Source organism: Muscardinus avellanarius, assembly GCF_963383645.1.
Source record: "Muscardinus avellanarius genome assembly, chromosome: 2".
NCBI classification, from domain to species: Eukaryota; Metazoa; Chordata; class Mammalia; order Rodentia; family Gliridae; genus Muscardinus; species Muscardinus avellanarius.
Window position 1 is genome coordinate 19,743,257 of NC_137787.1, and position 24,880 is coordinate 19,768,136.

A 24,880-nucleotide genomic window follows, 5' to 3' on the forward strand; every position below is an offset into this window, starting at 1 on the left:
TCGAACCCCTTATGAAGCTCCCTCCCTAATAAACTGGCTGAATGTGGACCTGTGGTTCCGAGTTTTTGAGAGGGAGGCGTGGAGGATAGGAAGTAGACACTGATCGTGGAGGTGCTGGGGCCTGCATGTCCTTCTACAGGGCTATCACGCACATGTCCAGCCCCGACCCCCAGCATGTGCCAAGCCGAGCCACACACACAAACACAGGATTCTTTATACCTCTTTATTCCCATTTTTGTCGGAACTTTATAAAACCAGTCAGGAGGAGGAGAAGCTGGAGAAGGCTCCCTTCCCAACCCCCAAGCTCAGCCAGGCTCTGAAAGGGGACTCAGAGGTGGGGATGGGGCAGGAGGAACTGGGAGTTGGGCCAGGCCTGCTGGGCCTCCCATTCCCCCTGCCAAGAGGGCAGCTGGGCCTGGAGAGCGGAGAGTAGGACCAGCCCAGCACACCTGAGTCCCAGGAGCTCCTCCTGCTGGCATTGGGGCTGGGACCCTGGCTGTTCTGGAATCACCCACCCGTTTCCCCCACCCACCTTCTACATCTGTACCCCACCCCCACCCTTCCCTAAATATATACAAATGTACAGAGGGTCCCACCCTGCCGGGGTGGGCTCCAACTCCACTTCCCTCTGCTCCCTCCCCCTCTTGAGGGCTCCTAGTCTGGCCTCCAGCCTTCCCTGGGCACCAGCCTGGGGGTGGGGAGTGTGGACAAGAGGGACCCTGTGCAGGGCGGCAGAGGTGAGGGTCAGGTGAGAGCAGGTGCTGAGTCCCAGCCCTCTCAGAGAGCACCACCCTCCCTCAGCCCCGAGCTGCCCCAGGCCGCCTGTCCCAAGAGCAGGAGAAGATATACTAGGAGTCCAGGGAGGGGCCCCAGACTCCTGGGTCCTTTCTGACACAGCACCATCCTAACAAGCGAAGTCTTCAAAGAGGCCTCCAGGGGGGCCATGGGGGTGGTGGTGGTTGGGGAGCAGGGTGCTGGCACCCCCACCCTCAGCACGGCCCCGGCCGGGACAGGGACTCTGGAAGATAAAGAGGGAGTAGAACAGGGAGAGCCCCAGCCTGCCCTTATCCCCTGGGGGCCCCTCCTGCAGGCTAGTTTGGAAACCCTGAGGATGTTCTGTCCTGGGAAGGGGCGCTGATAATACTCTGCAGAGCTAGTTCTCACCTGCTCCTTCAGCTCCTGCAGCCCCAAAGTGGAGATACCCCCAGTGGCAGTCCGCAGGGGGGTCTTAGGACGCCGCCACACCCTCTTCAGTCGGTCCCAGGACACCTTGAGGGTCAGGACAAGAAATGTAGTTGGCTCAGGAAATTTGGTGAAGTGGGGGCTTTCACCAGTCCAGCTTCTAGGACTTGCTGCCCAGCAACCCACCAGGTAGGACTCCCACATCACTTGGCTCAAACCCTTCTGCTTCCTCGGGGCCCTCAGCCAGTCAGGGGCCTCTGGTCCAGCCAGAGCCTGCGCTGCCCCCTCCAGGTTTTCCCCATTTCCCCCTCACAGATCCCTTACCTCATAGATGTAGTCAAGGATCTCCAGCAACGTGAGTATGCTGGCCCCGATGAATAGGCCCATCTGTCCCCCAAGGTCTCCTGGGGAACAGGAGGGCAAGGTCAGAGAGAGCGGGCTGCCCCTACCAACCAGGATGCAGGGGCAGGGTCTCACCCAGCAGGGCTGGCAGGCCGTAGGCTGCTCGCTGTTCCACGGCTTCAGAAGTCAGGGCCTCAAAAAAGACATCTAGGACCAGGAAGTTCTCCCTGTGGACACAGGAAAGGGGCATCGTGTGGAGCCGCTCTTCCTGAGAAGGCAGCTGGCAGGGGCATCCCAAGTTCGGCAGATTCCCATCTGAGACCCCTGTGTTCCCGGGAGCCAGAGTCCACCCCGTGTTGCGCTGAGGGGAGGCAGTCCCAGATGCGGGTTAGCTTCATATTTTGAGGAGCAGCAAAGGACCTAGGACAGCAAAATAAAATGCTGGATCCTCAAGTATGGTCTCCTACCTCTTCTAAAGAAGCAGAGTATGTACTCTGCCTCATCTTTATTCCTTCCTAGAACCTTTGGTGGTTCCCTCTTGCTCATTGGACCACTCTAAAATCCCTCTTCTCCACATTTAACTGGGATCTGGTACACTGTCTCTCATCCAAAATGCTTTCTCCTCAGCTTCTCTCCACACAGCCGCCTGCTGCTCAGCTCCCTGTGGCACCAGTCCACACTTCAACTCTCCTGCTCTTAGGAATCCAAACTCACGGGCCTCAAAAGCCCAACTCACACCTCCCCTGCTTCCCTTCCCCGACCAGGGCCTGAGAGTCAGTACCATGCCATCAAATACGTCTCGTTCACAAATTGTTTTATGTCCTAATCATTCATCCCCATGGACCCAGCTGTGGGCCTGACATGCAGACCACACTCAACACTTGGCAGACGGCCACACGGGGGACCAGATTCCAGGCTCAGTGCAGCCCCTCCTTGCTCCTCTCCCATCCCACCCTCTGCCTCCCGTCAGCTCACTGCTCACCCCACATGCATTTAATGGCTCCCAGGTTGCAGGGGAGGGCATATAAAGAGGTTTAAAACAATGCAGTCTATGCAATGGCAGAGGTATGTGGAGGGTGCTTGGGAGCTCAGAGAAAGGCATTTGGACCAGGAAGTATTTTGATGGAGGTGGATACAGGATGTGACTTGAAGGATGGAGAGATAGGTAGAAGGACTCTGAATAGCATTCCTGACAGAAGACCCATCAAACACAAAGATATAGCCCACAGAGATGCAGGTTCCACCATGCACATGTCCACTGAGGGTAGACACACACACACACACACACACACACACACACACATACATACACACTCATACTCACACACTGTATGTAGGCACATACCGTATGTAGGTCTCGTTGCGGTTGTACTTTCTCGCCAGGTACCGGGCTGAGCCCCTGTTGGGGATCCTAACCATGGAGATCTCTTTCCCATAGCGGGTCAGGTTGCAGGGGGTAGGGCAGAAGCACGGCCCCTCAGAGCCCCCACCCAGGGAGTCTGCAACACAGAGGCACCAACTGCAGTGGGGGGCGGGGGCCCATAGACCCACCAGCTGCAGGGAGGAACACAGGTGCTGTCCTGAGATAGACATGTCCACACTGAGGGCCAGCCCTGGCACTTCCTAGAGGACACTGGCTGGGAGTCCCCCACCCAGAACCAGCTTCAGAATACCTGAGAGAGCAGGGGTATGTAGGAGCCCCAGTGTCCTCCCACAGGCTTAGCCCTCGGCCCCCCAGGCTTCTGGGATGGGGGTCCTATGGCTCAGAGGGAGGCCAGAGCCCATCTGCCAGAGCTAGTCAACCACATGAGGTCTCAGAAACACAAGTAGGCGTGGAGAGTATACTGGGACAGATGGATGGACAGACAGAACAAACAGGAAGACAGGGCTGGCATGTGCAATGTGTAGTGTGCTAGCTACCTTGTGTGTGCCCTTCAGAACTCCACCTTGCTATGCCCAGGAGGCTGACTTCTTCTTTTTTTTTTTTCTTTTTTTTTTTTTTTTGTGGTACTGGAGATTGAACCCAGGGGCATTCTACCTCTAAGCTAAGCCATATTTTTATTCTTTATTTTTGAAAGACATCTCATTAAGTTGTGGAGGGCCTCACTAAGTAGCTGAGGCTGGCTGCAAACCTGTGATCCTCCTGTCTCAGCCCCCCAAGTACTAGATCACAAGCGTGCAGCACCACACCTGGCTCAGGAGGCTGACTCCTGCCAAACAAATCACCTAGACCTCTTTGTCCTCTGTCCTTGGTTGGGTGGGATCAGGGAGAAAGAGAAGAAGGCTGTCAGGGGATTTCTTCTCCATGCTTCCTGACTGCTGGGCTGTCGGCTGCCAGAGGCTGCGTTCCTCTTCCAGTGGCCATGCTGCATCAGTCGACCCTCCCAGACAGCCCTGGGTCTCTCCAGGCTCCAGGGTGCCCCTTTCCTAACCCTCTTCAGGCCTGGGAGTGTGAGGCCCCTGGCGCCTCTAGTTCTGTGGACTCTCACATCTGTGGGCTCCTTTGTCCCTGCTCACACATCTGTCCCTTCATGAACTCTTCGTTTCCTTGACAGATACAGGTGGTATAAGAGTCAGAGGAGGTCTGGATGGGCTGTCTGCCACCCACCAACTCAAACCCATCCCCAGGGCCCCGTCACATCTGGATTACTGCAGTGAGCTATGCCTAGTGCCCCTGCTTTAAGTCCTATCCACTCTCCGCATCTCGTCAGACTCACCTTCAGAAAAGCAGATGGCCTTCCTGATCTGCCTTAAGCCTTTGTAGGCTTCCCAGAGCCTCCTCTTCCACTCTCTCTCTCCACCCCTCCCCTGCTCTCTGCCTCCAGCCACTGACCTTCCTCTGCCCTAGACAGAGCGCACACTCCCTGGCCAAAAGGTCTGTAGTGTAGGCTGTTCCCATCGCCTAGAACGTGTCCCCCTTTGTACCTGGCTGACTCTCCTGCACCCTGCAAGCCTCAGGTTAATGTGTTGCTTCCCCTAGGAATCTTTTCTGCCTTCCCATAGTGGGGCTGCATGCCCCTTCCCGGGGCCTTGTAGCACCCCTGAGGTTCCCTATCCAAGAATTGACACCTGTGTTAATGCCTGTCCACAATCCTGCTAGGCTGCAAACTGCAAGGGCCAGGCTCTCACCTCCACTCTCGCCTCCAGCCTCAGCTGTAAAGGTCTGAAGAATGAATTAATCAGTCAGTGGATGATGGATGTATGAGTGGATGGATGGATGGATAGATGGATGGATAGATGGATGGATGGATGGATGGATGGATGGATGGATGGATGGATGGATGGCAGGCAAATCAGGCAAGACCTGTAGACAGATGGGATTTGCCCTACCCATACTGAAAGCCAGCAATGCATTTTTCCTGAGACCAAGAGAGAAGTCATTTTACTAACGAGGGTGAGCTCGTTAGATGAACCAACATGGAAAGCCCGTTCTTTCGCTCCCAGTCCTGGGTTCTCTGCAACCCCTGACCCTGCTGTCACCACTTACCCAATGTCTGCACCTGCAGAGGTCCTCAGACCCCCTGATGTATGGGATAAGGCTCAACCCCAGGAAGAATCCTCCAGGGAGAGATTGGGAGGAGAGGAGCTGAGACAGTGAGGGGGAGGGTGTACAGAGAGATGAAGAGGGTGATGGAGAGGTAGAAAGGGGGAAGGCAGCACGGACCCAGTGTATGGTCGGCACACTCGATGTAGATATTTGGCGGGCAGATGGTCTCATTGCCTGAAAGGAGAGAATATTATTCCTGGAATCTATGATCCCTTCCCCTCTGTCTCACTACACACTCAAGTGGGGGCATACACATATTACACATGCAAATGAACTTATGCACATAAGCATTAAAATGTGTACACGCCATATGATGGAAAATGCATCCTTGCATACATACACATGTATTTGTAAATATGTTTTCCAGCACATGCATGCGACTGTCCAAAATACACAAGTATAGATGTATGTAAATACACACACATGCACATTAACGTGTTCACAAGGGTGTGCATGCATGCCTTCCCAAATGCATATATAAAAACATGCACAAAAACCTAAATACATCATCTCCTTCTAACTGGCCTCCCTGCATCCATCCCTCCATCCTGCGATCACACTCACATGGGTATAAGACATGGGAACATGTCGTATGCATGTGCCTGCACGAGAGCACACGAGCTGTGCCCTGCCCCTGGAGGCTCTGGAGGCCGGCAGACTGGCACAGACTGGATGGGGCTGGGCTCCTACCTGGCATGTGCACCATCCGGCAGTGGCAGCGCTGGAGCACGGCCTCCTTTTCACAGCGCAGCCGGCAGGCAGACACACTGTAGGCCGAGTAGCCCTGCAGCTCGGGCTCCCGGAGCTCACTCTCTGCCCGGCAGTTGCCCCAGGGTTGGGGCAGATAGGTCAGCTGCAGAGGTGGGGCAGGAGGAGGTCAGGGCCAGAAGTCCTACCAGCCCTCAGGCTGGGCTCTAATAGCCACAACAAAGGTCAGGGCCAGGCAGGCTGGAGCTTCTGGAGGGTGAGGTGGGGCGGGGAAGCATCCCCCTGAGTTCAGAGGCCCAGCTGTGGTGCTCACCCGCTGCTCCTGGCAGGACACAAAGGTCTGGAAGCCCGGGGACACACCAAACCCCAGCTGGTGGATGTATGGCGGCTCCTCCTGGCTGTGGATCTGCACCCGAATGCCTGCCTCAAACGATGTCTCATCTGCACAGCGGAGGTGGAGACCTCTGAAAACCCATCCCAGACAGAAGGCCCGGACCCCAGTCCATCCCCAGGCTGGCCCTGGTCCCTTCCCCGCCTGTATACTTGTCTCCCTCCAGATGGGCAGGTATTCCTCCTGCTGGATGTCCAGCATGATCTCCAGGCCGCTGCCCATGCCCCCTGCCCGACTGGGCAGAGAGCTCTGTGGATCCGCGTTGAAGGTATAACACTTCCCATAGCGAGTATAGACCTGGGGAGAGGAGGAGATAGAAGGAGGGGCTGAGACAACTCCAAGCTTCTCTGTCCCTTCCCAGGGACATCCCTGCCCCAAAGGCCACCCCATTCCATATCCCAGAACTAATGTACAGCCTTGCCATCTTGTCTACTGCTGTTCTCCCTTCAATAATCATAGGCCACTCCAGCCAGGCGTGGTGGCTCCCACTTGTAATCCCGGTACTAGGGAGGCTGAGACAAGAGGATTGCAGGTTTACAGCTAGCCTCAGCAACTTAGTGAGGCCCTCCACAACTCAGTGAGACCCTGTTTCAAAATAAAAAATAAAATAGGGCTGAAGGTGTAGCTTAGAGGTAAAACGCCCCTGAGTTCAATCCCTAGCATCACAAAAAAAAAGAAAGAAAGAAAAAGAAGGCAGCTCCAACTCTCACCATGTCAACAGCAGAACTCTTGACATCTTCCCCAATCCTGTCCCCACCACCACTCTCCTCCTCTCAACAGAGGGCTCCACTACTGCTATTCAGTCTTTCGAGTCAAGGTCCCTGAGATCCCCATCTCCCTCACCCCTACATTCAACAGCAAGCCCCCCCCAATTACACTTGTGAAACAACCCCTCCAGTCTCCTTCCCTCTCCAGTGCCCCCTTCACCACCATCTCCTCCCTCCTTCACCCATCCCCACCCCTCCGTTCTCCACCTGGCAGCCAGGACACTTAGACCCCAGCAAGTGAGCTTGTCTGGATTCCACACCACCATGTTGTAAATCTCAGATGAGCATGATAACATTTATCTTTAAAAAACAGTAAGGGCTTCCCAAACTCCTGCCCTGACTTAAAAGTCTCCCTGTGCGGTGACCCTTGGGCGCCTCTCTGCCCTTGGATCCCACCCTGGATCTGCGCGAATGTGCCTTTCCTCCTCAGGTCTCTGTGTGCCTGTCCCTCTGCTGCGATGCTCCCCACGCCTACACGCTCTTGGCATCGATGTCTGTCCCCCTGCTAAGCCTCAGCGTAAGGGTCTCACTCCACCCACCCATGGTCACCCCTGGCCAGTGTGTTGATTTGTTCATCAAGACCTGAGATGATCTTGTTCCTTGACCTGTCTTCCTGGTCATTGTCTATTCCCCTAACACACACACACACACACACACACACACACACACACACACACACGTGCGTGCACGCGCAGTATAGACAGTGTGCTGCACAGGAGCAGCGAGCCTGCCTGGTGTCGCCCTCTCGCGCCCCTTGAGGGGGTCCAAGGGGCACCCTAAGGAGCAGCGACTGCAGGCCGACTTCCCCTCCTTTTACTCCGCGGAGAGTTCTCCTAAATGGACACCAGGTGGCGCCGGCGGCCCGGAGATGGCAGCCGAGGCGCTGAGGGATGTTGAGGCCGCGAGGAGCCGGCCAGCAGCTGGGGCGGGAAAGGGAGAGGCTGCTCTGTTCCCCCGGCCAGCTCACCCCACAGAGACAAGCCCCTGGGTCAAACCCATCACAGGCAGCACCTTCCCTGGGGGCAAGGGGTCAGCGCACTCAATCATGCTCCACGATCCCCCTCCCGCTCCTCTGGAACATGTTCTCGCTCTAAAGAGCCGGAGGGAAGCAGGCCTGGCTGCGAGGGATCACGCAGAAGGGAGAGAGGCTGGGGGCAGGGCAGGGGGTGCAGAGTTCCGAGCAGAACTGGGGGCCCCACCCTCAGACGCCTCCTGGGCCAATGGAAAGTCCTCCCTCCCCTGCTGGGTCAACCACCCAGCGACAGTGCTCCAGGGACCCAGCGGTGCTCCTCCTGCTCACAGCTCTTCCACCACCCAAGTACCTGCCCGGGATTCCTAAACTGAAAGTGCGTGCATCACAGGCACAGGCGTTTGCAAAACATGGCCACGCCTGCTGCCGCCCCTTTGACCCCACAGACACTCTGGTTGAATTATCACTAGTATTACAGAGGAGAAAACTGCAGCTCAGAGAGGTGCCGTGACTTGCCCAAGGTCACACAGCAGCGAGTAGGAGTGGTGGGCCGACTCAGCTGGCACCCCACCCCAAACCTACTGCACCCCCAGGCTCAGCTCCCGCCTCTTGAGCCCTGACCCTTCTTTTCTCCTCCTGTTCTTTCTTTTTTTTCCCCTTCCTTCTCTTCTTTTCTTTCTTGCTCTCTCTCTCTCTCTCTCTCTCTCTCTCTCTCTCTCTCTCTCTCTCTCTTTCTCTCTCTCTCTTTCTGGATTTGTTATTGTTGTTACTGGGGATTGAACCTAAGGGCATTCTACTTCTAAGCCATGTCCCCAGCCCTTTAAATTTTTTATTTTATTTTATTTTGTGGTACTGGGGGTGGAACTCAGGGGAATTCTACCTCCAAGCTACACACCCAGCCACCCCCCCACCGTGTGTGTGTGTGTGTGTGTGTGTGTGTGTGTGTGTGTGTGTGTTACTACTACTACTAAGGATGGAACCCAGGAGCATTCTATCTCTGAGCTATGCCCCCAGCCCTATTTTTTGTTCTCTATTTTGAAACAGGGTCTCACTGAGTTGCAAAGGGGCTCCCTCATGAAGCAGCTGAGGCTGTCTGCAAACCACGATCCTCCTGTCTCAGCCTCCCAAATGCTGAGATTATAAGCATGTGCCACCACATCCTGCTTTTAAATTTTTATTTTTGAAACAGGGTCTCACTGAGTTGCCAAGAGTCTTGCTACATTGCGAGGCTGGCCTCGAACCTGCGATCGTCCTCTTTCAGCCTGCCAAATACTGGGATTACACGTGGGCCAGGGCACCTGGCTCCTATTCCTCTTTCTCTTCTGCTCCATTCCTCTGTGCCTTCTTTGCCCTTTCTTCTCTGTATCCAGCTCCTCACCCATCTCTCCCCAGCATGTGTTCCTGCCCCCCACCTGTGTAACCCCACTTCCATCTGCCCCCTCCCTGCTGTGTGTTCACCTGTGGGGCCCACGTGAGCCCACATTTCCAGATTCCCAGGCAGTGTGTGAAGTGCTTACTGTGCTCTGCCTCGGTGACTCCTCACAGCTCCCTGGGAGATGGGTGTTATCTCCCCATTCTACAGACAGGGAAATCAAGGCCCAGAGAACTAAGCTGATTCTCCAAACTCTGCAAGGTCAGTGCTTCTCAAACCCCAAAGTGCACACAGATCACCCGGAGACCTTTTTGAAGTGCACATTCTGATTGGATAGATGGGGTTAGGGGCAGACAGGGCTGAGATCCTATGTTTCAATCAACGGGCGGATCCAGGAGCCACATTGCAGTAGAAAGGGTAAACAAGAAGGGGAAGAGACCAGCAAGCGGCCTGATTCTACACCTGTGCTCTTCTCTTCTGTCCCTGGCGGGGCCCTCGAGTGCGCTGGGTGCCAGATTCCAGTCCCTGGTGGTATGGGAAAGTCAGGTGAGGAAATGTGTAACTAGTAACAAAAATCTCAGAATGAGTTGGGCGTGGTGTAATCCCAGCTACTTAGGAAGCCCAGACAGAATGATCACAAGTTCAAGGCCAGGCTGGGTAAGGTAGCCAGACTCTGTTTCAAAATTAAAGAAAATGCTGGGTGTGAACACGCCTATAATCCCAGTACTTGGGAGGCTGAGGCAGGAGGATCACAGGTCCGTGGCCAGCCTCAGCAACTTAGTGAGACCCTGGTTCAAAATAAAAAGTAGCCGGGTGTGGTGGCGCATACTTGTAATCCCCGCGCTTGGGAGGCTGAGACAGGAGGATCACTTAAGTTCGAAGCCAGCTTCAGCTACTTAGTGAGGCTCTCAGCAACTTAAATGAGACCCTGTTTCCAAATAAAATATAAAATGGGTCTGGGAGTATAGCCTGGAGGTAGAAAGCCTCTGGGTTCCACCTCCAGTACCACCAAAAAAATAAAAAATAAATAAATAAATAAATAAATAATAAAAATAAAAAATAAAATAGGGCTGGGGGTGTACGTTGGAGGCTGAACACCCTGGGTTCAATCTCCAGTACCAATAAAAAAGGAAAAGCGTGGGGACATAGCTCAGTGGTAGAGTGCTTGGCTACCACGCACAGGCCCAATGCCCTGGGTTCCCTCCCCTGCACTGAAAAAAAAAACACCTTCCATGTGCTCACCTTCTTCCTGTTTCAGGTCAAGAAGATGCTGGGATCAGCTCCTGCTGACATAGCCAGTTTTGAGGGCACGCTCTAGTTGAGAGGATACGGAGGCCCAGGCTGTGTGGGGACCGGAGCTAAGGGCTGCTCACTTCTGTCTCGACAACATTACCACCACCCAGAGGCCCTCACCACGGACACACACAGGGCTCGGCCTCGCCGTGGGTCTGTGAACTCCCGCAGCCCTGAGTCTTGCTTCTCTCTTGGCAACCCCAGAGCCCAGCCAGATGTGGGAGAGGGGAGGGGTGGAGGGAAGGCAAACACTGTCAGACACCCCCACTTTGCACTATTAGACACCCCACTTTGCACTGTCAGACACCCCCACTTTGCACCAGGCCCTCTGATGGTGCTTTGGGAAATTTTGTTTTGATGGGGAGTTTGGGGTACTGGGGATTGAACCTAGGGGGCATTTGATCTACAAGCTGCATCCCAGCCCTTTTTATTTATTTATTTTATATTTTGAAACAGGATCTTGCTAAGTTGCTGAGGCTGGCCTCGAACCTGTGATCCTCCTGTCCCATCCTCTCAAGTCCTGGGATTACTTGATAAATGCTTCTGATAAATGCTTTTGATCTAGATTCTCCTTTGAGACTCCAAGGAGGCCACACGAGATTAATAGTGTTGCCTCCTGTTTAACAATGAGGCAAGCCGGTCGTGGTGGTGTACCCTTGTAATCCCAGCATTCGGCTGAGACCGGAGGACGGTGGTTCACGGACAGCCTCAGCTACTTAGTGAGGCCCTCCGCAACTTAGTGAGACCCTGCTTCAAAAGAGAGAATACAAAATAGGGCAGGGGGTGTATCTAGGAGGTCAAATGCCCCTGGATTCCATCCCCAGACCTGCAGAACAAAAAAAAAAACAAAAATAAAAAAACAAAAACAAGGCAACAGAAGCTCAGAGAAGGAAAGAAACTTGACTAAAAGTGCACAGCAAGTAACAATGCCTCGTGGGAGCTCCTGATCCCAGAATATTGGAGGTGCGTGTTTATCTCCAACACACACACAGAAACACGGGATCTGGAGCTGCGAGCCCTACAGGACAGAGCCAACCCCTGGCTTGGGGGGGGGCGTGTTGCCTGGCACATGTGCCCTCCAGGGCACTGCACTGTGAGGAGGGGTTGACACCGGAACATGGGTAGAAGCATCCAGGTCTGGGGAGACACCTGCAGGGAATGCTCAGGTCAGACCAGCAGGCTGGGGCCACCTGAACTGCCTAGGTCAAGCCCCACCGCTGGGCAGCCACAGCGTTGCCCCGGCGACAGTGTCCGGCCCAGGCGTTGGCGGCGGCGCGGCCAGCTCTAAGTGGCAGAGCTCTGGAGGTAGCACAGCCTGCGGCTTCTTCCATGGAGACGGCACGGCCACTCAGCCACAAGACCCTGCTGGCTGCCCACGGCTCCCTCCCAGTGGACTGGCCTGGAAGGAGGGCCAGTGTGCAGAGCTGAGAGTCCAGGGCCCAGTTACAGGGAGGGAAAGATCTGGATGGCAGGGCGCTGTCTCCAGATCACCCACACAGCTCAACCTCTGGGCCCCGTCTCAGACCGTGCCACCTCCTTTGGTCTGGCCCTCCCTCCTCTCTAGCAACATCCCCTGGGTCCCCTCTACCACCTTTCTTCCGGCCAGCCCTCTCTCGTCCCTCTCTGACCACTTCTCCCCTTAAGCACCAGCCTGGAGCCCAGCCAGTGCCTGTCTCTGGCCTGTTTCCTGATCTCAGGCTGTCTCTCTAGGGCTTTTCTGTCCCCTGGCTCTGTTCCTCTGCCCCCAGCTATCTGTCAGCCTGGGCATCCCACCGCTAGCTTGCTCTCCCTTGCTGGATGCCCGGCCTCTCGCTCCCTGGCCTTCTGCATCTCCATTTGCTTTTCTCTCTGTCCGCCCCTTAGTCTGGGTGCCCAATCTGTCTCTAATCCTCCTCCTAGATTTTTCCCTGGGCCTGAGGTCCTCCCCCAGGTGCCCTCCCTCCTTCTCACTATTCCCTCTCTGGGTCTGACTGAGACAATGATCAGGAGTCGGGAGAGATCTGTCCAGAGCTTGCTCCTCTGAGCGATGGCTTCTCTTGGCCCTCTGAGCTCCATCTATCCACAGACCCATTTCCCCAGATAGTGCTCTCTGGCTGCCTGGCTGCCTGCCTTTCTCCCAGCGCCCTCCCAGCCCCTCTTGCTCCCTGCAGTCACAAGAGCCCACAGGGTTAATAGGCAATTAGCAGGGCCAGGGCTCAGAGCTGTGGGGGAGAGGGCCCTGAGCCTTTAAGAGATAAGAAGCAGCCAGGAGCAGAGAAGAAGACCAGACCAGGCTAATCCCAGAGCTAATCTGCAGCCGGGGCTTTATCTCCACCACCTTCTGGGCACCCTGCTTCTGCCAAGACCCTGGTGCTGCCTTCCTCCCACCCCATTTTCCATGGCAAGCTCCTTCCTTCAGCCCCACCAGCCCTCCACTGCTGCAGTCCACTGCCTCTCACTCAGGCTCTCCAGTGAATTTCCCCATCCCTGCAGTGCCCTGGGGTCTGGAATGGACCAGTGTGGAAAGGGGATGCATTATCATCCTCCCTGGATTGAGTCTAGCACCCGGGGTCTGGCAGCTTCCGGAGCAGGTAAGACTGGGTACCCAGGCTCAAAGCCTCCTTCAGGAGGCTCCTCTCCAGGAGCAGAGGAAAGAAAACGCAACAAAAACTCCTGGGTATCTGTACCCACCACAATTGCGAGGTCACTCAGTCCCAGCCCTCATTGTACAAGGCTGGAGGGGCAGCCCAAGGATAGCAGGCCTACAGCCAAAAGTGCACACAAGATCAGGGACCGGCACAGACCCAGCAATCTCCATCCAGTCCCACCACTTCCCTGGGGGTCAGCCGACACTGGTCCCAGCCCTAGCTAGCTCTGTCACTAACAGTCTGTGACCTCAGCTAGTCAAGTGATTTATCAACTTCTCTGGACCTCAGTTTTCTCATCTGTTGAGTGGGAGCAGAAATTCTTGCCTGACAGTTTACAGGGTAGTTGTGAGTTTTAAAAGAGATAAAATAGACCCACTGTGGTAGCACACACCTGTAGTCCCAGCTACTCAGGAGACCGGGGCAGACGGATCACTTGAGCCCAGGCATTCAAGGCCAGCCTGGCCAACATAGAATGACCCTGTCTCAACAACAACAAAAAGGCATTTGCAAAGTGAAATTGTGTACACGAGGCCTCAATATTAGTAATAAAGGTGTTGTGGCGGCCAGTATGAACCATAGGGATTGCCCATTGGATGTGGTGCTGGAAATGGATACACAGAAATAGCATAACATGGGGGAAAGGTCACAGATCTTGGGCCCTGATGGAACAAAGTTTAAGTCCTACCTCCTCCACCAATCTTGACGAAAGAGCTGGGGGGCCTGATTTAACTTCTCCAGGCTGCCCCTGCAGCCTTATACAATGAGGGCTGGGACTGAGCATTGGCTTGTGGTTTGTGCATCTGTAAAGAGGGATGGTACCCCGAAGGTCAGGGATGAGGATTAGAGATAAATACAGCATCAGGTAAGGTAGAGGTCCCTGGGAGCCCACTTGGGGAATGGAGCTTCCTGCCAACATGCACAGCCACCTTGATTTGGATCTGGGCTAGGCCCATCTTCACGGGGCAGCATGCTCTTTGATAAAGGCTCTCTGCAACTTGGGAGCTGCTCAAAGGATGAACTTGGGAGCTGTTCAGAGGATGAAGGTCCTCAGTGTGAACCCCTCAGGCTCTGAGTGGCTCTCCTATCAGATGGAGAACCCAGCCTAGCTTATCTCTGGGCCTTGTCCTTAAGTCTGTGGGATTTGGATTAGTCACTTAACCTCTCTGATCCTCTATTTTTCATCTGTAAAATGGGAATCAAAACAGGTGGCCTTCAGAGGTGTTATGAGGCAGCGATGATTACATAACAGGTTGGCAACAGCTAGCACTTTCTGCATGCCTCCTCTGTGCCAGGCACAATCCTAAACCCTGTATATAAATTAACTCCTTAATGCTCACAAAAATGACAGGAGGCATTCCTATCATCTCCATATTACAGACAAGATAATGGAGGCCCAGGGTAAGGAGACTGCCAGGTCACAAAACAGGGTGGGTAAAGGGACCAGGCAGGCTGCAACAGTCTTCACTCTCAACAATACACACCTGACACAGAGCACTCACAGGCTGTGCCTCATGTCAGGTACTCAGTGCTGGGGATGGACCCCAGAACAAAACAGTCTCTGCTCTCAAGGGGTTTGCTGTCTGGCTTCAGGGCCATTGTTTGTTAAAAAAAAAAGTATTTATTAAGCTGGGTATGGTGGTACACACTTATAATCCCAGTACTTGCAAGGCTGAGACAGGAGGCTTGCAGGTTGGAGCCTCAGCGATGTAGCAAGACCCTGTTTCAAAATAAAAAGGGTTGGGGTGCAGCTCAGAGGTAGAATGCCCCTGAGTTCAATCCCCAGGAACGCTCCCCCTCCAAGAGCTCCTGTACTATGATCCAGACATATCCAAACGCTAGGCCTACACACAGAAGGGGGGTCCTTTAACCCTGAGATCGATGCAGCCCCCAGACCCGTGCCACCACACACCTCTCCTGAGGGACTTCCTCCCCAAGCTTAGGATCAATGGTTTCAGTGTTTGTTCAAATGTAAATGTGATAACGGGATGGAAGGGAAGGAGACCGGAGACCGTTAGCAGTCTGGCCTTGAAGACTGCTGTGGACCTGAGCACCTTGTCTTTCCACAGAAGAAAGGCCTCCCGAAACCAGGTAAACAGTCAATCCTGTTCCCTCTGTGGCCATGCTTAGGCCTCAAATTCTACAAAGTCAGTTTTGCAGGCAAGAATATTTGTAATTGATAACTAAGTCCTTCCCCGACGTTCCCGCCCTGGTTTCAAAGTTGTCTTTGAGTTTTGCTTTTGTGAAGAAGCACGGCTGGGCGGGAGTTCCTGAGCCTCACAACCCTGTGGTGGTGACTGCGCGGTGGGAGAGGGTGTGGACGGTACCTCCACCCCAGCACATACACACCCGCAGCAGCCCAGGCCTGGCCCACCCGCTGAGGGCCGCACCCAGGGCAGGCTTGCCTGCTCCTCCTGCGGGGCAGGCATCCATCATGAGCCAGCCAGCGCCCTCCCTCCCGTCTCCTCCTCTCCTCTGGGCGCCTCAGCTCTCCTCCCTGGGTTTGCCTCATTTGCATTCCCTCGGCTCTCGGCTCCACGGCAAAGTGACCTCCGTGCACACAGCAGCGCCAGAGGCTTCCACCGCAGAGGGGGACACTGTCATCGCCCCCCCGCCCCGCCGCGGCCCGGGAGGGGACCAGGGGGCAGCGGGCCAAACAGCTGGGCAGGGGTCAGGAGGTGATGGACGCAGGGCTGGGGGTGGCTGCTGAGCCTGGGAACAGCCAAAGGTCAATTGCCGAGGGACACTGAGGAAGTCAGGCGGGATTTGAACCCGCGACCTCAGATCCCCAGTTCAGCGGGAGACTGGAGAACAGCCAGACCCTGGAAGCTGTTCCCCAGAAATGAAATCTCTGCTTGGAACCCAGGCCTCCCAAACACCCAGTTCAGTGCCCCCCCCCCCGCACCTTCACAGGGGAGGGGCCCAGAGGTCCCAGCCCTCTGGGGCTGGTCCTGCTCCCCTGGACTGCCGGGCAGCCTCCCCTCCCCCCGTTTGGTATTTACACCTTTCACACATTTGTAAGCTATTATCCTGTCCACGCTTAGTCACCGCTGAGCCAAGCGCCACGGATTTAGCTCCTTTAATCTTTCCTCCTAAATCAATCCTCCATTTCCCCTTAATCATCCCGTGGCTCCTCTCTGAACTCGCTGGCTGCCTCGCCTGCTGCAGCCTATGCCCGTCTCCCTGGAACCGCTCCCCCTCCAACCAAACCGGGTGTCCCAAGGGCATCGGGAACAGTAGGGCAGGGGGCTGGATTTCCAGCGCTGCCAGCCCCCACCCTGGGAGCCCAGAGAAGTGGATACCCCCCACCACCTAACCGGGAACACACAGCAAGGGAGCCTGGTCTCCACTCGCCAGGCTTGTGTCCCTGCCCGCCCCCGGTCTGGGGTAACTCTGAAGAAACAAGTCTCTACCATGATTTGCCATCAACAGCAACAAACAAACACCCTGGCGGGCCTTCTCCCCAGGGACTCCCCCTACACCATCCAGCTGGCCTCCCGGCTTCTCCTCCAGCCCTGGCTGGCCCTCTTTCCTGGACCACCCTCAGCCTCCAACCTCCACTCTGCCCGGGAGGACCCACCCACACACCCACCCAAGGGCCTTCTCAGAGCTCCGGGGGACTTTCCTCCCCCACCCTGATTCTTTCTGCTCCCCCGCCCCCAGTGCCAGCCATAAGAGGGAAGAGATTCCTCCGGGAAAGCAGAAGGGCAGAGATGGCGCTTCTAGAAGGAGCACAAGTAGGGAAGAAAGCGGGAGGACAGGAGGGGGACGGAATGTGGGGCCATTTCTTCAAATGCTAATCAGCATCCTCTGGCAGCGCCAAGAGAAGCTGAGCTGATAATGAGCCCAGCTCGGGGCTGATTCCTGATTAATGAAGAGGCCACAGGGTTGCTGAGTGGGGCTGGGTGGGGCACGTCCCTCATGACCCTCCCCACTGCCCTTGGAGACCTTGTGACCTGACAGTCTCTGCCTTCCCGGGGCCCTGCTGCCCAGATTCCCCACCACCACCTCCACCGCCAACCAGCCAGCCCGGGAGCGCCCCCTTCAGGAGGAGCAGCAGCCAGGGTCAGAGGACCAGCTGGGCAAGTGCCCTGGGTTCCACAACCTGGGAGTCGCAGGCAGCCCTCAGTATTTTTATTTATTTTATTTTTTATTTTTATTTTTTGAGGTACTGAGGATAGAACCCAGAAGGTATTCTACCTCTGAGCTACACCCCAGCCCTATTTTTTATTCTTTTTTTTTTTTTTTGGCGGTACTGAGGGTGGAACCCAGAGGCTTTCTACCTCCGGCCTATACTCCCAGGCCTTTTCTATATTTTATTTGGAAACAGGGTCTCACTAAGTTGCTGAAAGCCTCACTAAGTAGCTGAGGCTGGCTTCGAACCCATGCGATCCTCCTGTCTCAGCCTCCCAAGCGCGGGGATTACAAGCGTGCGCCACCATGCCCGGCTTATTCTTTATTTTTGAAACAGGGTCTTACTAAGTTGCGGAGGGCCTAAGTAGCTGAGGCTGTCCGCGAACCATGATCCTCTGGTCTCAACCTCCCAAATTCTGGGATTACAACCATGCACCACCACGCCCGGCCCCTCAGTATTTTTAAAGTCAGGAAAAGTTTTATTGAAGTAAGCAAGGTCTGGAGCTTCTTTAGACAAAGTAGAAGGCCTACCAACCCCGGGCGCCAAGGAGCAGCCACACTTGGAGGCGAAGTGGTCTCCATTTCTCCTCAGACCCCACCCTACCCCACTGTGTGCCTTCGCTGACCCCACCACCTGGCTCCTGAAGGCAGGACCAACCCTCAACTGACACTGAACTAAATGCGCTCAAGGTTTGCATCAGGAAGAGATGGAGCCGGAGGGGAGAGAGGGCTGGACAGGAGATGGGGGTCCAAGCAAGGCTCATCTAGCAGATAACAGGCTTGGGCCAGTCTCAGCAGGAATGCTCCCACAGCCAAGGGGGCCAAGGGCAGCCCTCAGACCTGATGGCGAGCTGAGGAGTTGCGCTGCAGCAGGAGCAGCCCCTCTAGCCAAGGGCAGGGGTGGAGGGGCAAGGCCGTAGTAGTGGTCTAACCCCATGGGGGGAGGAAGGGGCCTAAGGAGGACGCTACTGTGGAGGAAGGGATCGCTGAGGAGCCACAAATTAGGGGCCAGAGCAGCCAGAGCTTGCAAGCTCTTCCCCTTGGCTCAAAGCTGTCCTCAGTGGCAGCAGGATCGGGCTGGGAGAGGAGGGAGGGGGGCAGGGAGGGGGACTGCCCAGCTGGAAGAGGCCTTGTCTAATTGTGCCTGATTAGTAGAGAGGAAGAGAACAGGGTGAGTGATTAATAGTCACGGCAGTCACCAGCGCTTGGGGAGGGAGGCTTGGGAGGGGAGAGAGCCCTGGAGCCAAGAGGGGACAGAGACAGTGAGGAGGCCCTGGTCTCCTGCCCTCTGGGGTTTTTTTGAACCCCTGGGTCCTGCCTCCTCTGCCCTCAGGGACTCTTCCCTCTCTAAGCCTCAATATTTCCAAGCAGTGAATGGAAAAGACCAAGGTCTTGTACCTGGGGAGAAAGGTGGCTTCGCTTGTGTGGTATTTCCAGACACCCTAGTACCCCAGACCCCCAGCTCAAGCCTGGTCCTCAGCTCAACCAGGGGCCTCAGCACAGAGGGTCGACCCCTGACTTTCAGGCACAGCCTGCAGCCACCTCTCTGTGTCCCTGGTCCCGGCTGTAAGTCCAGCCCTGGCCCAGCCAGGCAGTCTGAACCTCATTCTTAGGATCACCGAAAGCTGCTCTGCCCAAGACGGCAGCGGCAGCCACTAGCCATACGTGCCTGGTAACATTTCAGACGCTCCTCAGCCGTGTGCAGCTGGTGACGGCCATGCTGGACAAGGCAGACACAGGACGTTCCATCATCGCACAATGTTCTGTTTGGCTAGCACTGACCTAGAGAGTGTGTGCACACCCCTACGGTGTGCAGGCGTGCAAGCCCTTTCGGGAGGGTGGGATAGAATGGAAATGCAGCCACAGCACAGAGGAAGGTGCGGGTCTGTGGGTCACAAGTGAGGGAGACGGAGACGAGGCGATGGAGAGAAGTGACAGCCAGAGCTGGCGTGTGAAACTAGTAGAGGTGCGGAGAACAACCGCGTTACGGATAGCGGGGAGGGGCAGCGTTTATAACAGCTGACACTTGCAGAGTGCATGTATGTGCGCGTGCCAGGCAGTGTGCTAAGCTCTTTACAGGTATCTCTTTAATCCTCATGACAACCCCAGATGTTCAGGTTCTAATATCCTGTTTTATGAGAACAGAAACTGACTCTCACGGAAGCGTTTTGGCTTCCCCGAGGCCGCACAATGGAAAGGGTAGAGCCGAGACACAAATCTAGAGGACCAGAACTCACACGCTTGACCCCTCCGGTGCAATCTCTAGTGGAAAAGGAGTGGCTGGATTTTGAGAGCCTCCTTTCCCTGATACAGCCGAATAACGGAAGGAGAAAGAGTGATTCCTGCCTTCTAGTAAGTGGGCAGGCAGGGTGTGAGCCACGGTGGGAAAGGAGAGCTGGGGCTTGGGGCAGGGGGGCAGGCACACAGGAGGTGGTAGGGAGAGCTGGCTACCAGGTGGCGGGGGGGACAGACAGGTGCAAGTAGGAGGTGTGAGTGGTAGTGGTTGGTGAGAGGCTGCACGGAGAGCTGCGGGCTAGCAGAAGGGGAGCAGGGTGGCAAGGGAGCGAGCACCCCCACCCCAGCACCTCTTTTCTCTTCCTTCTCTCTCCTCCTCTCCAATCCATGGGCAGCCTGCCTCCTTCCGTAAGTCTCCCAGCCCTCTTCAGCCCAGAGTGGCCCTCTGTCTCTGAACTCAGACTCTCACTATCCATGCACCTGATCTGGCAATTAATCCTGGCACCTTATGACATCGCTGGCATGGTTGATTAACTCTTGCATGCTTGCTTAAGCTTCTGAGTGGCCCCACCCCTGCTCTACTCAGGACTGTAGGCTGCTTGAGGACAGGAACTAGGGACCAGAGCTTCCCTTCTTTTCCTTCTCCCTGTACACACACACACACACACACACATACACACACACACACACACACACACACACACACACAGCTCCTAGCAGGGAGCCCAGCACATAGTAGGTATACAGAACTACATGTTGACTGATGGCCTGACTGGGGTAAATGAGGGGCCATCCGGAGTGTGGGGGGAGAGCGATTGCAGTAGTAACAGAAGCAAGAGCGGTAGCTTAGGGGACCGGGGGAGGGCACATTACCCAGAGTAAAAATAGGCTGGAAAATGTGACATTTATTAACTTGGATTCCGGAGGAAAGGTCACAGAGGAGTGGGGAGTGGGAAGGAGGAAACAGGGAAAGCAACAGAAAACACATAACAGCCCCTCACTGAAGCCTGTCGCCGTCACTGACCGCTTCACAGTCCACTCCCTGGCAGGTTCCACGCCGGCCAGCTCCTATATCCATCTCCCCACCATAGACCCCAAGTCCCCATCATGGACTCCATATCCTCCCCACGGAGATGATCGGAGACCTCCATCCTCCAAGAGACTCCTGTCTTCAGAGGCCCTCTCCAGCCTCATCCAGATACCACACTCCCCTTCCCCATTGCCAAGGATGGTGGGCCCTTCCTAGCCCCTCAGCCACTCCCTGGGGCACTGGCAGCGCTCGGCCTGGACCTGGCAGGCTCAGGGAAAGTTATACTCAGCACATGAGCAGGAAGGTCCGGCTGGGCGCAAGGGAGCAGGAACCCCAAAGGGAATTCTGTCCCCCCGGTGCTTGCTCTGCCCCTCCTCACCACATGATCCTGCTGCAGCCCCAGAGCTCAGACAAACTTCCACCCTCTCCCCACCAGCCCCAGTGTACCAAAGAGCCTGCGAGAAATGCACCGCATTCTTCCCAGCCTATCCCCAGCGGCGTGCTCGGGGCCTCCTTGCCCTGGCGTGGTGTCTTCTAGGTACCTTCTCCCTTCCTGGAGGCTGGGCAGGAACCCTGGGTCCCTCCCTGTACTTCCTCAGTCTCCCTCCAGCTCTTCTTCCCTTTCCCTCCCACTGACATGTCCTTACCCACCCGCTTTCCTGCCCACCCCCAGCCAGGGCCTGACACACAAACTGGCTCAGGGACACAAAGACCCCATTGATTTCTGCCCCAACAGCACCTGCTAAGACCAGACTCCTCGCCCTCCCCCCCACCCCTCACAACATGGAGGGGTGAGGCTGTAGGCCAGAGAAACCCCAGGGATCCTAAAGGCCACATACTCCACACCCATCTCCTCCTCGGGGCCTTTCCCAGCCTGGCTTTGGGGAGCACTGATTTTTCCTGGAAGGACGGGTATGTAGCCAGACCACAGGCTGGTGCCCATGGATTCTGCTCCCAGCACAGTCCCTCCCTCCTGCCTCTGATCCTGCCTAACTGCCCTCATGCCCAGGCAGGAGGCCCCAGATGTTGCAGGCATGGTAGGGGCCGGGAACCTGGTCGGGCATGTTCCCAAGGCCACCAGTGAGTGGGAGCCTGGGGGTGGGGCTGCCCTTGAGGAGGGGATATCCCCATGGCTGCTGGAGGCTGAGCCTGCCGGGGCACCATGTTGACACTCCATGTCTGCACATGCACCAGCAATCGCAACAGGGATGAACACCAGACGCACATGCGCAGCGCTGGGAGTCAACTGTGGCCTGGGGACCGGTGTCTCAGCACCATGAATAATAGATAGCCCGTGACTGTGTGCGAAGGGCCCGCTGAGGGACAGACAGACTGAGCACCAGACTCACCCCACACTCACACCTGCCCACGGGCGGTGTGCAGGGAAAGCAACCTGCACCAACACGCCACTCCTGCCCAGTGTCCATGTGTCTGTGTTCACACACATGTGAGAGATGGCACTAGGGGTCCCCACCTGGAGATAGATGGGGAGGTGTGTCGCGAGGTACAGTGGCACCCATGAAGGGACCCCGTCCCTGGCAGCTGAGCGCCGGAACACGGGCGTGGAGATGAGTAGCTCTCTGGGCGTGTGGGTGTGTGGGCGTGCAGGTGAGCACGTGAGTGTAGTGACAGGGACACCGTGAGTGTGTGAGATGGGATATGCAGGAAACTGTGTCCCTGAGAGTGTGTGTGTGTGTGCGCGCGATCCAGCACTGAGGGTGAATTATGCACACAGAGTGAATGACTGATTCCCAGTGTGAGAGAGAGCCAGAGCTGGGCAAGGGAGCAGCAAGAAGGGACAGAGGGGGGACTGCCACGGGGGAGGCCGGAGGGGACCATGAAAGAGGGATGTGTGAGGGCGTGGGGGTGGGGGTGAGTGGGACAGAGACGGAAGAGACACTGGCACCCAGTGCACACCATCCAGCCTGCTAGCTGAGCCGGCCAGCTCCCCAAGGGCAACCCCGAGTCCTCCCCTAGCGGGAGCCCCCAGTTCCCCTCTTTGGCATCTTCTTTTGGTGGGAAGAAGAATCCAGTGGCCTCAGAAGAAAAGGGGGTCAAGAGCAGAGTGGGGAGCAGGCAGTCTAGCCTCGGGATGGTGCATCCCCACCCTGGTAGGTGACCAGCTTCAAGACGCCCCGGCTGGCCACGGGGTCCCTCCCCACTCCTGGCCCCCAGCCCAGGCACCGCAGCAGCAGCAGCAGCAGCAGCAGCAGCAGCAGCAGCAGCAGCACCTGGGTAAGCCCCTAGGAGTGTCCACTGCTCTAGGGCTGGGAAGCCAGAGGGAAACACCAGCTGGGGGAGACACGCGGCCCGCCTCTGGCGGCGGAAGGAAGGAAGTCCTGTTGAGGATGCCCTCACGTACCACCCGCCCCGCGCCAGCCTCGCTACCCAGGCCCGGTGGCCCAGCTGGCGGAACTCACCACGGAGAAGTTGCTGGCGGAGCAGTGGTGCCCGCTGAAGTTGCAGCTCTTGAGCATGTCGGCAAGCTGGTGGCCAGTGCGGTTGAGGATGTCTACCATGTCAGGCTCCGGGTAGCGCAGGCCGGCCGCACGGTGCCCATCCCGGTCTTTGGGGGGCAGCCCTGTCAGATTGGCCAGGTGGAAGATGTCAGCGTCGCTGAGTGCAGAATGCCGGAAGCGGTTGATGTTGCAAAGGGTGACCGCTGGGAAGCCCGCCACCGGGGCAGGGGCAGCGGGGTCCATGGCCACCAGGTGAGGCCGGGTCAGGTAGCCACGGGCCAGGCCGGCTGCCTGGTACAAGAAGGCAGCCAGCGAGGTGAGTAGGGCCAGCGCCCACAGGGTTCTGCGCAGTCCGTGGGGGCCTGGGCCACAGGCCCGACCCAGCCCGTGCAGAGTGCTGGTGCTGGCAAAGGTGGCCAGGTCCCGAGGGGTTGCTGCCCCCCGGGCGGCCCCCAGGAGGCTCTGCTCATCCCCTGCATCCTTCTCCTTGGGTTTCGCATCCTCCTCAGCAAATTTGATTTTGCACACAATCTCGATCGGCATCTGTCCCCGGCTGCTGGGACTGGCCAGAGCCTCCCTGCCCCTGTCCCTCCCCGGCCAGCAGCCCCGGTGCCCTCCGGAGTGGCGGTGGTGGCAGCGGCCGCTCTTCTAAACTCGGGGCAAGCAGGAGGAGGACTGGGACAGGGTGGGGGCCTGGGGTGGGGGCGTCCCTCCCACTCCCAGCAGCTCCGCAGCCCTGGCGCTGCCTCTCTGCCGCTGCCTCTGCTGCCGCTTGTCTCTCTCCTCGATCGTCTCCTTGTGGCTTCCCTTATCAGCACCAGCACAGCTGTCAGCCCCTGCGTGTGTCCCTGCGAGCGAGCGAGTGAGCGAGGGAGCGAGCGCTGCTCCGCCACGCCGCGCAGCCCCAGCCGCTCTGCTCAGCATGTGCTCCGGAGCCCACCCCGCGCTTAATAATTCAGGACATGTCAACAAGCGTTTCACCGGCGGCACGAGCGGCAGGAGCCAGGCCAGGGGAGGGGAGAGCCCCCAGCCCGTGACGGGGATCCCAGGATTGGGGCTGGTCCCCAAACTCTTGCTACACCCCAGCCACTCACGGGAGCCCCAGATGGCCCGCTCCCAGGGCACTCTGGCGAGGGTGCTATGCTCAGTGCTCAGCCTACCCTTTGCCACGGTGCCGGACAGCACCCTGTGAGGGGTCAACGGCACTGTCCCGTCTCCTTACTGCAACCTCCACCTGATCCCACTACCCCATTCGCAGCAGCTTCTAGAAACTCCTTGAGAGAGCCACTTGTTTGAATGAGGGAGGGGAAGAAAGAGGAAGGGAGGCAAGACCGACCAGGGGACACCACCAAGATTCGAGGCACCCCCGAAGTTTTGCTGCTGACTTTGATACCTGCCGTGTCCAGCCGGGAGGCTGGCCCCCTCTCCCTCACGCTGCCCCCTACCCCAGTATGTCGTTCACATGCCTGGGACCGAAAGGACCCCGGCTGACTTGCTCATCTGTGGCCACATCTCTCTAACTGTTCTCCAGTCCCTTGGCTCAACCAGGCTTGCGGAAGGGGTGATGGGTGAGCAGGCCGGGAAGCAAAGGGGAGCTCTCAAATGTGGGGGTGAGGGTGCAGAATGGAAGGAGAGAGGGAGCCCAAATGGATGTACTGGAGGAAGTAGGAAGAGGCGCTGGGCTTTAGTGGGAGAGGATGCTCCCCTCAGGAAAGCTGTGCCAGGGGAGTCCTGTCACCTGGCGGAGTGGGGCAGGGGAGCCCTGGGGGGCTGCTGTCTTTGTGGAAGGGAATGTGGGCTGTCATCATAGCAGGAGGGACCCCCTG

General features: G+C 56.8%; 1 protein-coding gene across 2 annotated transcripts; it reads right to left on the reverse strand.

The window, feature by feature from the left end:
- Positions 1 to 904: 904 nt before the first annotated feature.
- On the reverse strand, positions 905 to 23,597 carry ASIC4 (acid sensing ion channel subunit family member 4; the record flags this gene model as incomplete). Of its 2 annotated transcripts, XM_080690149.1 has the most annotated exons (10): positions 905 to 1,018; positions 1,165 to 1,269; positions 1,507 to 1,586; positions 1,660 to 1,751; positions 2,870 to 3,023; positions 5,189 to 5,245; positions 5,762 to 5,924; positions 6,093 to 6,220; positions 6,323 to 6,467; positions 23,016 to 23,597. In XM_080690149.1, the coding sequence occupies 10 exons, from the start codon at positions 23,595 to 23,597 to the stop codon at positions 905 to 907; spliced, it is 1,620 nt and encodes a 539-aa protein (XP_080546275.1). The 2 variants fall into 2 exon arrangements, with proteins under 2 accessions (XP_080546275.1, XP_080546276.1); XM_080690150.1 differs by lacking the exon at positions 5,189 to 5,245.
- Positions 23,598 to 24,880: the final 1,283 nt, after the last annotated feature.